The following is a 13,454-nucleotide window of genomic DNA, read 5'->3' as shown; positions in this document are numbered from 1 at the left end:
AAAATATTCATATAAAGTTTGAAATTGTTTTGCTATCGGTCCATAATTAATGATATAAATACAGAATTTTGAAATTTTGTCTTTATATACATAATTGGTCATAGCTCCCTTAAAAGGTCCTTTTACGAAAATCTCTTAAATGCACATTACTCATTACCAAATAAAGCAAAATTTGGCACAAATATTAGTTTGGTATACAAAAATTCAATTTCAATATTTTTTTCACGATCAGTCCATAACATGGGTGCGGTCATTTCCATGCAACGTTCCCTTCTGAAAATCACTTGAACATAAATTACTTATTACTAAATTACGATATAGAAACAAAATTTGACTGAAATATAGCTCTTATGTACAGAAATTTAGCTTAAAGAATTTTTTACGATAGGTCTATAATTGGTCATATCTCCCATACTAGTCTAGTCTATAGTCTAGTCTATAGTCTAGTCTATAGTCTAGTCTATAGTCTAGTCTATAGTCTAGTCTATAGTCTAGTCTATAGTCTAGTTTATAGTCTAGTCTATAGTCTAGTCTATAGTCTAGTCTATAGTCTAGTCTATAGTCTAATCTATAGTATAGTCTATAGTCTAGTCTATAGTCTAGTCTATAATCTAGTCTAGTCTATAGTCTAGTCTAGTCTATAGTCTAGTCTATAGTCTAGTCTATAGTCTAGTCTATAGTCTAGTCTATAGTCTAGTCTATAGTCTAGTCTATAGTCTAGTCTATAGTCTAGTCTATAGTCTAGTCTATAGTCTAGTCTATAGTCTAGTCTATAGTCTAGTCTATAGTCTAGTCTATAGTCTAGTCTATAGTCTAGTCTATAGTCTAGTCTATAGTCTAGTCTATAGTCTAGTCTATAGTCTAGTCTATAGTCTAGTCTATAGTCTAGTCTATAGTCTAGTCTATAGTCTAGTCTATAGTCTAGTCTATAGTCTAGTCTATAGTCTAGTCTATAGTCTAGTCTATAGTCTAGTCTATAGTCTAGTCTATAGTCTAGTCTATAGTCTAGTCTATAGTCTAGTCTATAGTCTAGTCTATAGTCTAGTCTATAGTCTAGTCTATAGTCTAGTCTATAGTCTAGTCTATAGTCTAGTCTATAGTCTAGTCTATAGTCTAGTCTATAGTCTAGTCTATAGTCTAGTCTATAGTCTAGTTTATAGTCTAGTCTATAGTCTAGTCTATAGTCTAGTCTATAGTCTAGTCTATAGTCTAATCTATAGTATAGTCTATAGTCTAGTCTATAGTCTAGTCTATAATCTAGTCTAGTCTATAGTCTAGTCTAGTCTATAGTCTAGTCTATAGTCTAGTCTATAGTCTAGTCTATAGTCTAGTCTATAGTCTAGTCTATAGTCTAGTCTATAGTCTAGTCTATAGTCTAGTCTATAGTCTAGTCTATAGTCTAGTCTATAGTCTAGTCTATAGTCTAGTCTATAGTCTAGTCTATAGTCTAGTCTATAGTCTTGTCTATAGTCTAGTCTATAGTCTAGCCTATAGTCTAGTCTATAGTATTTTCTATAGTAAAGTGGAAAATTAGCTTTGTACTTAAAAACACAACAAAGTACTGTTTATGTTATAAATAAGTACTGTATCAAGTTTTTATTTTTCCATGCCTGTCTAGTAATGTAAAATCACCAAATTCCTGGAAAAATATAGGATATATACCTAACAAAGGTCTATATGGGAAATTTTGTATGTAGTTACCGCAAAGTATATCTAAAAACGTCCAAACAACGTTTGTATGTAAAATTAGCATATCATTATGTTTGACATATTGAAATTCTACTGCAAATCTAAGAAACGTTGCTAAGGAAATGAAACTGTTATTTTATAAAAAGTACATCGATTTAATAACATAACAGCACGTGCTTATGAAAATAAATATTTGCTCCTTTTTAACTTAAAAAAAGTAATGAATTTCTTATAAAATTTTCTTTCAAAATAATCGTATAAAATGAGTTCCACGCCAAAATGGTATTGTCGCAATAAGTCACAACCGATGCACACTTTTGTGGAATTGTGCAAATTAGGAGATGAGCTAAGACGTATAACTAAACGATTGATAATTGATGTTAAAGTGGATATTTTTAATGAACATGTAAATTTATTTTTTTAACTTCTACTTAAACAAAAAATAATATTTGATTTTATTTTTTTTTCAAGGATACTTTATTAGAAGAATGTGAACGCATTGTAGAGCTATATTGGAGTTTAAAAGATCAATCTTCTAATAAAGATTTTCAATCTTTATCAAAGAAAATCAAACGAAGCCCTTATAATGCTTTGCTAATGAAAAAATTCAGTTTTATAATGGAGCTGAATGACAGAAGATTTTGTCAATTGACTTTTGTGTTGAAGAGAACGGTGGGTTATTCAACATACTTTACTTGTAGGGCCTTGAACTATTTTATAATTGCTTTGTTTATTTTTTAGTTAAGTTTTCTTTTGAAGAAATCTATGCAATCGGAAATTTGGTTAAATTGGGCTTTACAAATCACTCAACTTTATAATAAATGTCGTCAACCGTTGGAGATCTGTGACGATGGTGAAACTAAGAAATCTTCCGATGAAGTTTTAAATTCAAATATTTGCAGCAATATGTATCCGGCTCTGATGTTGCCCTATAAATCTATTGATTTCGCTTATGTTTTACAGGTAGGTTTTCATTTGCCCCCCCTCCATTTTTCAAATATGTCAAAATATTGTTCATTATCATTCCAGCTAGCGGCTCAACAACGCATCGAACAAAATGCTCTTGATCTTATGTTCGGACTTTTCAATATGGGCGAACAGGAGGCGTGGCGTGAAAATAACGAATCGAATTGTTCCAGTATAGAAATTTTACGTATTTTAACTTTAAATCTAACAACCGATGGAGATTTCCAACAATATATAAATGAAAGTCCAAGAGATTACTCTGCACTTAATTTGGATCCTGAATTGGTCCGAAACAATAATACAAAACATGGCACTACGGTGACTTTGCGCAGTAAACATATTGAAATGTTTCTGCAAAACGAAAGAAGCTTTGTGGCTCAATTCATTGAAAGGGCCTTTGATATATGTCCCACAATATTTGGTAAGTAAATGAACTGAGGCAAAGAATTATAACACCTTTAATTTAGGACCGTTTATCACCACAATAAATCAGTTACGGTACAAGCTATATGTTATCTCTCTGTCTTAGAACATAAAGATCTATTCCGAATTGTTAATGTATCTTTCTAGGTCATGCCACTCAAGAAGACTTGCATGAATTCGTTTTACGCGGCATGCGTTTAATGTGGTCCTATGTGGGCATTATACTGGATCATATTATACTATGGTGGATTGATACTCCCGTATCTTGCTATTCTTTAACATATGTCGATTCTATACGCAATTGGTTATTTATGCAAAATGTTAAAGGTTAAACTTTTATAGCTTTTTCAATAGTAGTGTATAATGAATTGTTGTTGTTTACAGATATCCCCGAACCAGTTTATTCGACCTTACAAGGTATTGGTGAAATTTTAACCAATTTTGTGTGTGCTAATTTGTGGGATCGTTTATTTCGTCTGACTTTAATATCGGCTACGGCACAAGCGGAAACAATGCAACAGTTTATGGATCAAAATATGGAAGCAACAAATAATGTTAGTTTAATTTTCAACAATTTTATGAAGCAATCCAGGGATGGAAAATTTACTGTACTCTCACATATAGTCTATAGTCTAATATATGGTATAATAAGTAGACTAGTCTATAGTATAGTTTGTAGCGTAGTTTATAGTCTAGTGTATAGTATAATCTATAGCCTAGTCTATACACTAGTCTATTGTCAAGTCTATAGTCTAGTATATAGTCTGGTCTGTAGTCTAGTCTATAATCTAGTGTAGTCTCTAGCCTAGTATGTAGTCTTATAGTTTAGTCGATAGTCTAGCCTTCAGTTTAGCTTATAGTCTAGTCTATATTCTAGTCTATAGTCTAGTCAATAGTCTATAGTATAGTCTTTAGTCTAGTCTAATGCCTTGTCTATAGTCTAGTCTATAGTCTAGTCTACAGTCTAGTCTATAGTCTAGTTTTTAGTCTAGTCTATAGTCTAGTCTATAGTCTAGTCTATAGTCTAGTCTATAGTCTAGTCTATTGTCTAGTCTATAGTCTAGTCTATAGTCTAGTCTATAGTCTAGTCTAGTCTATAGTCTATAGTCTAGTCTATAGTCTAGTCTATAGTCTAGTCTATAGTCTAGTCTATAGTCTAGTCTATAGTCTAGTCTATAGTCTAGTCTATAGTCTAGTCTATAGTCTAGTCTATAGTCTAGTCTATAGTCTAGTCTATAGTCTAGTCTATAGTCTAGTCTAAAGTCTAGTCTATAGTTCAGTCTATAGTCTAGTCTAAAGTCTGATCTATAGTCTGGTCTATAGTCTAGTCTATAATTTAGTCTGTAGTCTAATTTATAGTCTAGTCAATAGTCTAGTATATAGTTTTGTGTATAGTGTAGCCTATAGTCTAGTCTATAGTACATTCTTTAGTCTAGTCTATAGTCCAGTCTATAGTCTAGTTTATAGTCTAGCCTATAGTGACTATAGTCAATTTCATAGTCTACACTAATCTACAGTATAGTTTATATTCTATCTTTAGTGTAGTCTATAGTTCTATCTAGAGTGCAGTCTATATTTTAGTATAGTCTATAGTCTTGTCTTAAGTCTACTCTATAGTCTATCCGTTAGTCTAGTCTATGGCTTGGTCTGTAGTATAGTTTTCATTTAAATTCCTTACTTTAAGTATGAATATCTCGATATTTCACGTCCTCTGTTGGGCTGTGGATCTTAATTTTGTTTTATCAATATGAGATCGGGGGTTCAATTCCTACCACAGAACTTGTTTCACAAAAACGAAAGTGTGGTAAATTTATTAAGAATATATTTTTTATATTGTCTTTTTTATTTAATTTTTCATAGCAATTTGGTACTCCAACCGGTACTGTTTGGATTTCCATTTTTAACAATTTAATAAATTTAAGCAATAGTTATTTTCATAATGCGGACATTAGCAATTCGAGCCTGGTACCAGTGGCCGAGCAAATACCCATACTACATAGAATAGGTAAGTTTTATATTTATAGAATTGTGCAAAATAATTTACAGTTTAAACTTCCTTACAGATCATTCAGTGCATAGCATGCGTTTGTGGGTTAAAGAAGAAGCAAAACAATTGTGCAATGAATGGAAAATGAATCGTTTCTTTCAGATTTTGGAAAGTGATGTTAAATTGTGTCTTAATGCATTTCTAAATTTTAAACTGCCAAAATTAACTGCCGATTTAACCGATATTTTAATGTTGGTTTGTGTTGCCCTTAGAACAAAATTGATTTGTGAAATTAATGTTAATATAGAAAAGTTAAAGGTGGGTAATGATATGACATATAAGTATTACCCTACATTACTGTAAATTAAAATTATTTTTGATTTCAGAAAACCACTGATGAGTGTGTTCAAGTTCTCTCCGATGTTTGCCGTCTTGTAAGCATGGCCAATTTTACTCTTTGCTTCCCTTCTGCCTCGTACTGGCAAAAGAATACGTTTGATAATGAAAAATCTAGTGAATATGTTGGTTATATGTTGGATCAAATCTATTTACCCTGCATTAAGGCCACCAAAGATGTGGTCATTTTAAAGTTAATTTTGAAAATCATTTGTGAAGCTTGGCTGGACTTTATCTATCAACGTCACATACGATTTAGTATAAATGGAGCTGTACGTTTGCTTAACGATTTCGATGATGTACGAGAATGGATATTAAGTTGTCCTCTATTGGAACAGCATCATTTAGATAAGTTGAGTAATCATGAGGTATTGAGAATGTGTAAGGGTGTGGGTAAGATATTGTTGCGTAAACCCGAAGATGTTATATCGATTACACAAACACCGAAGTATGATAAAAAGACGGGTGAGTGTATCTGGAATAATGTTTAATATTTAAAAAAATTTTTAAAGTGAATTTTTTTTTTTTGATTTCGATATTGCAGCTGATTCGGAAGCAGCACTCCAGGAGACTCAACTACCATCGGAAATGTTTGTGTCCAATCAAAAACATTGGCTTCAGTTACGTGCCAACAAATCAACATTTTTCTTTTTTCCTTTATGTTGTGGTGATACAAATTAAGTTGTTGCTGCATGGAATTGGGTTCTTTGCTCTAAGGTTTTCGATATTGCGGTTGAGCTTAAAGTGGTACAGATTTTAACTTAATTTGGTTTTAAGTGTTTGAGTATAATTTTATAAATCATAAATTTATGGTTAGGTTGATAGGAGGATGTATACTACATAAAATCCTATGGATTACACTTAGGCCACTTAAGGGTCTGTTGTGCTCTTTTTTTCATAAAAATCTTCACTGAATGTATTATTTTTCAATGATTAGAAACTCAGTTTTTTGGACTTAATTCCTAAGAATCTTCCAATCAGTGTTAGTCAGGAATGTTATTTCCGGTATAATATCACATCCATGATACTTGGATATAACTTCGACGAATGTCTGGCAGTGGCTCCAGAGTTTTACTGTCCTCTCCACATGCTCTACATTTGTCTGAATCAGCACGTCAATTTTGGCACAGTTGTGCTCGTATAATAACCTTAGACTTACTGATTTTGAGCAGATTTCACGTCTTGCTCTCATCAGGGTCACCCCATAGGATCTTTGGGGTTCATTATTCCAAGATGCCTTATGACATTCTCACACCCACATTAATTCAGTTTTATTGCGTCTAATGGTTTTGCGTTTGACAGGTTAACTGACTCGAGATACCTTCCCTTTAAAGCTATTACATTCGCCCTTTCGTTGTCGACTACTCCCGATCCGCCTGCTACCCATATTCCTCTGGGGAGAATATTCAGTTAAAGATTTCTTACAATCCAATACGGTCTTAGATTTAATTCTATGATCTGATATCGCCCTAATTTCCTTCTGGCTGTCGATGCCATATTTATTCTAATCCGTTTTTGCACGGACTTCTGCCTGAAAGCTTGTGTTATGATTAGGTAAACGGTGGTATATTTCTGTATCTGGGTCTTCAATATAGAACCCACTTTGTCCCAATTTATAGCAATCCGTGAAATAACAGATTCCTTCTGTTATTTGCTCTAATATTCCACTTGATCAAGATATTCTATCTGGGATCAGCGTTTCAAAGTTTCCGACATATTCTGTGTCTGGTATGCGAGCAGGCACGCCCGATTTCCACAGTGTCCAGTAAACATTGATAAAGCGTTCTATAACCGCTTTTGGTCATTACGCCTAAAGTTAAGAGCCGTTTGCCAGTATACTTGATTTCGTTTTGACGATGTCCTCTTGTCTGTCTGTATTATTGCGTGGAAAAAACTATTTACCCTGGAACTTCTTAACGAAGCATCTATAGATGTCCAATATTGAGACATTTCTTGGAGCATTGTTGGTTATATGTCACTGATAATGCAGTGTCCTTAAATCTTATGAATATGCAGAAAAATTCATTAACCCCGTTCTTCGATGACCGATTTTAAAGATAACTTTAGATTGTTTTTAGATAATGAAATAGTAATCTATTTATAATGATTTCACAGATTATAATGATCATCAAAATCAAAAAAGTAAGCGCATAATGACAGTTCGTTTAAAAATTAAACCTTTTCGTGAGTTCTTTTACATTTAAAAAATATTTATTAAATTTTTAATTTTCAATAATTTTTTTTTGTATTTTGTTAAAATTTATTATAATGTATTTTGTTTTTATATATAAAAAATTATTTGTGCATAATAATATTTGTGATAAAATCATAAAACTTATATTTATTAAATATTAAAAAATTTAACATTTTTTTATTGAGATTTGTTGCTGTTGTTGTTAATATTATTATTAAAAAAAAAAGAAATTTTACGCATTAAGCGGGTACTTTACGACTAATAATATTAATTAAATCATCAACACGTTCACTTTTACCGGCAAATTGTTTTGGATGTGGTCCAATCATTTGTATAATGGCGGCAACATCAGGTGAGACCTTTAGAAGAATCAAATAAAAAGACAAAGGCAATTAAATATTGTATCAAAAATACATTATAAAAGATAAAAGAACAATTTAAATTAAAGATTGTGGAGGTGTATTGCTTTATTTTAAATGTAAAAAATAATCTATAGATTTTCAAAAATTTTTTTCTTAAAATGTACTATGATTCAGAATTGATTGATTACAGTTTTGTGACATATCTATAACAGAAAAGGAAAAAGTTTTAATCCTTCTAGGACAAGTTATAGGAGAAATAAGTAACAAAGTTTTAGTAATATAATTATACCACTAAAGAAAGAATATTTTCAACTAGTTTCATGACAATTGCTATTTTAGTGTCTGGAGAAAATTTTTACAATTCAATTTTATAAGGCGTTAATTACCCAACTGCCTTTTAGGACACGGCCTATTTAACTATCTGAAACCCTTTACATAAAGCTAAAGATCAAGTCTCTTAAAAACTTACCTCCAAAAATCTAGCCAATGCCTTGCAACAACGGAAAATTTGATCTTCATTTGGGCTGCTTTGGAAGAATTGTAAAATAGCCATTGTCAATTCAACGGCAACATCATCAAAGACCTGAATAATTAGAAGAAAACAATTCAATTCAAAAATGTACTATTTCGGAAATAATAAAATCCCATACTTACCACAGTCTTAACTTCTTTAATGGCCACATTGTATAGAATCATAGAACCAATATTTTTCAAAACCGGACAACTAGAGAGAATGCAATGGACAGCAACTTTGGTGGTGACACGTATATTTGACAAAGTCTGACCATTATAATCCCATTCGGAAATATATAAAAGCCATTCCGAAGGACTAACATTTTCAAAAAGATTGCACATCTAGTAAAAGAGAAAAAAAAAAAACATAAAATTGTATAACTTCAATAAAAATTGTTTTCTTAGTTCCCTTCTAATAACTTACAAACATAGCCCAGGCTTGTTGTTCCTCGGGTGTTTGCTTTTCAATATCGAAACCATAATTCATAAGAGTGTGATCACGACGATCTTGATGCAAGATAATAATGACATCATCTTTAAGAGCGGCAAAAGCCAATGTGCGTATTAAATGTATCCGTGTATCGGGCGAAAAGGATTGTTCTCGTAAAACTCTCTGTACAAAGACCAAAAAGTTATCGCCCAAAGCCCATGAGCCCTCATCTTCAATTAAATACTGATGCAATTCTTCAATGGATACTTCTTCCTCTTTATATATTTTACCATCTAACAATTTAACAAGGCATTCCAGTTCAGTCTTAATCTGTAAAAGAAAATGGAAATGTGGTTAATGCTAGTCTGAAAATACTCACGTCTAGTCTATTGACTAGTCTATAGTCATGTCTATAGTCTAGTCTATAGTCTAGTCTATAGTCTAGTCTATAGTCTAGTCTATAGTCTAGTCTATAGTCTAGTCTATAGTCTAGTCTATAGTCTAGTCTATAGTCTAGTCTATAGTCTAGTCTATATTCGTCTAGTCTATAGTCTAGTCTATAGTCTAGTCTATAGTCTAGTCTATAGTCTAGTCTATAGTCTAGTCTATAGTCTAGTCTATAGTCTAGTCTATAGTCTAGTCTATAGTCTAGTCTATAGTCTAGTCTATAGTCTAGTCTATAGTCTAGTCTATAGTCTAGTCTATAGTCTAGTCTATAGTCTAGTCTATAGTCTAGTCTATAGTCTAGTCTATAGTCTAGTCTATAGTCTATATAGTCTAGTCTATAGTCTAGTCTATAGTCTAGTCTATAGTCTAGTCTATAGTCTAGTCTATAGTCTAGTCTATAGTCTAGTCTATAGTCTAGTGTATAGTCTTGTCCGTAGTCTAGTCTATAGTCTAGTCCTTAGTCTAGTCCTTAGTCTAGTCTGTATTATAGACTAGAATATAGACCAAACTGTATGGAGTAGACTAGTTTATAGTCTATAATCTATTATATTTTCCATAATAGCGGAAAGCATTTTCACTCATTTAATTATAAATAAATTTGAGTCCATTCACTTTTTCTACCTTTGTCACTTACATTAATGTCTTTGCACACAAGTGCTGGTTCACGTGGTATCTCCTTCTCCTCTGTTGATTTGGAACGTTCTTTGCCATTTTGTGGGGGTGATTGTTGTTGTTGTGTTACCGCCGCTGTTTCATTATTTGCATCTGACATATTTGTGGGTATTTGGTCTAAAAATATTTAAAAGAAAATCATCATCGTCATTATCGCCATCAACGTTTTCTTCATTAAAATAATTTTTGTCATTAAAAATACGAAAAACAACAACAGGAAAATTTTGTACTTTATTTTCCTTTGTAAACAATATTGTCGACTTAAAAATTAAACAAAATTGTTAATAATTTATAGATATTTATTAATTTATTTTAATTATATGAATTTACATACATCAATTTATAATGTATATTATGAGTGGAAGTGTTTTAAGGGTGAAATTTTTACGTATCAAAATTATTTTGGAAGTTTTTATAATAATTGTTAAAATATCGTAGAATACCAAAGAAAGTGCATAATATCTTTGAATTCTCTTTTAGTTGGCGAGATTGAAAATATTATTCGGGGGACCATCCTAATTTACAAATATTTGAATTTTAAGTGTTTATTTTTTTCAAATTTAAATCGTGTGCAATAAAATGGCACATTTATAATACATGTGCCTAAAAATTATATATTATATTTTTTTTTATATAAAAATCTATTTTGTTTAAAATCTTATTCATAAACAAAAGTTTTGTAAATTTAAATATTGAATGGAATTTTAAAATTTTTGTTGAATTTCTATATTTTGAATATAAACAATATTTTGGAATAGAATACATTTTCAAACAAGTCAAAATAAACCAAATATGTACAAATGATGTGCGGAAAATATGGAATTTTCCACGAAGTAATAAGTTAATGAACCTTTTTAATATGTATGTTTTTTTTTTCAAAATGACGTAACAGTATACTTGTGTCCCTTTAAAATTCTATAAGTAAGTTTTTTTTTAGTTTTTGACAAGCGACCTTCACTTCTATTTGTTACTTTATGTTTGCTATATGTCATTAAAGAATTTAGCATGATAAATGACGCGTTTCTGGCATTTTGTGTCAAAATTGACATATTTGTCATTATTTGTATACATTAGTTAAAATGCGTGACCCACTTTTTTAATATTTAAGATTACAGACTACATCAAAGATATCGAAATCCTTTAACTTCCGATTTCAGACATTTTTCTGAAATTTTATGTATTAAAGCACATACATATGTACGTATATCATGCTTTTGGCAAATTTTCCTTAGAGAAGACAAGACATTGAACAAGTAGACTAAATTATAGACCAGACAAAAACTAGAGCATATATAAGATCATATAGTAGACTATATACTAAACTAAACTGTAGTCTATAGACTAGACTATAGACTAAAGATTATATTATAGATTATTCTGCAGACTAGACTATAGATTAAATTACAGACTAAACTATATAAAAAACTTTAAACTAGACTCCAGACTATAGACTAGACTATGTACTAGACTATAGACTATGTACTAGACTATAGACTAGACTATAGACTAGACTATAGACTAGACTGTAGACTAGACTATAGACTAGACTATAGACTAGACTATAGACTAGACTATAGACTAGACTATAGACCAGACTATAGACTAGACTATAAACTAGACTATAGACTACACTATAGACTACACTATAATAATTTTAATTGTATACTAGACATTGAAGTAGACTATAGACTAGACTATAGACTCGACTATAGACTAGACTATAGACAAGACTATAGACTAGACTATAGACTAGACTATAGACTAGACTATAGACTAGACTATAGACTAGACTATAGACTAGACTATAGACTAGACTATAGACTAGACTATAGACTAGACTATAGACTAGACTATAGACTAGACTATAGAATAAAATATAGAATAGACTATAGACCAGACTATTGACCAGACTATAGACTATAGAATAGACTATAGACCAGCCTATTGACTAGACTATAGACTAGACTATAGACTAGACTAGACTATAGACTAGACTATATATATATAGACTGAACTAACTATTCTAGACTAAACTATGTATTAGACTAAATTTCAATATGGACTAAACTATGGACTAGTCAACTCAAAATTCAGTTAGTTTTAAAATATTTTTAGGGCATTTAAAATATCTACTACTATTTTTCAAAACTTTACTGACACCTCGTCGCTAAATATTCTGGATAAAAATAATAAAATTGTCACTTTCATTCGAGAAAAATTTTATAAAATTTTAAAAAGAAATTCTTTCGAAACCCACACACAAACACCTTTTTTCGATGTTTTTATTTCTTTTTATTCAAATTGAACATAAAAATAGAATAAAATACGAAAACAACAGAAATAGAAATGAAAACATTTTTAATGATGTTGTTGCTGTTGTGCAAACACACACACACACACAGTGACTAATTTTACTCTGAATTTAATAAATATTTTCAGTCATAAACAAAAAAATAAATTATAAAATTTTAAGAATATTGTAAACAATAAATTTTATATAAAATTTCGACAAAATTAAAATGTGCATCATGTAGCTTAACACCTTTCATCATCTTTTCGCTCTTCAGCATTCTCTCCTGAACATGAACACATCTGGATTTTTTGTATGTTTTTTTAATTAACAGAAAAACACGATTTTTTTGTTAAAAATACTGATTTTTAAAGAAGAGAAAAAGAACTACACCGGTAAAAATAGATGATTTTATTTTTAGTAAAAAAGAAAGAAAAAAATGTGAAAAAATTTTAAGAAATATTCAAGAAAAAACTAAAAAAGTGCAATGCGATATATTCACGTATAAAAAGAATGGGTGAAATACACACACAACAACCAGACAAGCGGAGGCAGACATTGATTGTATAAATCTACTGTCTCTCCATTGTATTTTTAGAAATTTTTCATTTCAAAATCAGAAATTTGAAAATTTGTTATGTAGTTTTTAAATAATTAAATTAATAAATCAAAATAATATGAGAAAAATTGTAAAATTATTAAAATAATTTTTTAAATTAAAATCAAAATTACTCACTTTTCTTTTCAGTTAATAATAAAAAATTCACTTAATTTTTCAAAATTTTATTTACTAATTTCTTTTAAAACCTTTGAGCATAAACAAAACAATTCTTTGTTATTGTATTTTTATTTCCGTTGTTTATTTTGTTTTTACTTTCTGCAGATCAATAACAATTTTTCTTCCTTATTTTTTTACACTTTTATGCAATTTGTTTAAATTTTTTCTCCAAAATACTACAACTAACGCGAAACACTGACCAGCAAATGAAACCGTTCGCTTTGAAAATTCTTTCGAAATTGCCGCTGTAGTTGGGAAAATTTGTCGATCAACCGTTTTTCGAATCGGAAGAAGAAAAAACTTTCAT

The 13,454-nt window shown here is 30.5% G+C and overlaps 2 protein-coding genes across 2 annotated transcripts; one reads left to right on the top strand and one right to left on the bottom strand.

The window, feature by feature from the left end:
• The first annotated feature begins 1,909 nt into the window (after positions 1-1,909).
• Positions 1,910-7,633, top strand: LOC111684105. The gene is made up of 10 exons (XM_023446231.2): positions 1,910-2,095; positions 2,161-2,361; positions 2,431-2,652; positions 2,719-3,076; positions 3,226-3,405; positions 3,463-3,632; positions 4,939-5,083; positions 5,142-5,383; positions 5,452-5,926; positions 6,006-7,633. Exons 1-10 carry the CDS (start codon positions 1,952-1,954, stop codon positions 6,140-6,142), a joined length of 2,274 nt encoding a protein of 757 aa, XP_023301999.2. The 5' UTR covers positions 1,910-1,951; the 3' UTR covers positions 6,143-7,633.
• A 140-nt stretch (positions 7,634-7,773) lies between these two features.
• LOC111684104 lies at positions 7,774-13,165 on the bottom strand. Its single transcript, XM_046949119.1, has 6 exons — positions 13,106-13,165; positions 10,042-10,196; positions 8,955-9,290; positions 8,672-8,872; positions 8,487-8,600; positions 7,774-8,014 (listed from the first exon to the last, which is right to left on the bottom strand). The coding sequence occupies exons 2-6, from the start codon at positions 10,177-10,179 to the stop codon at positions 7,895-7,897; spliced, it is 909 nt and encodes a 302-aa protein (XP_046805075.1). The 5' UTR covers positions 10,180-10,196; positions 13,106-13,165; the 3' UTR covers positions 7,774-7,894.
• Positions 13,166-13,454: the final 289 nt, after the last annotated feature.

Source organism: Lucilia cuprina, chromosome 4, assembly GCF_022045245.1.
Source record: "Lucilia cuprina isolate Lc7/37 chromosome 4, ASM2204524v1, whole genome shotgun sequence".
Taxonomy (NCBI): Eukaryota; Metazoa; Arthropoda; class Insecta; order Diptera; family Calliphoridae; genus Lucilia; species Lucilia cuprina.
This window is presented reverse-complemented; position numbering and strand designations above follow the sequence as displayed.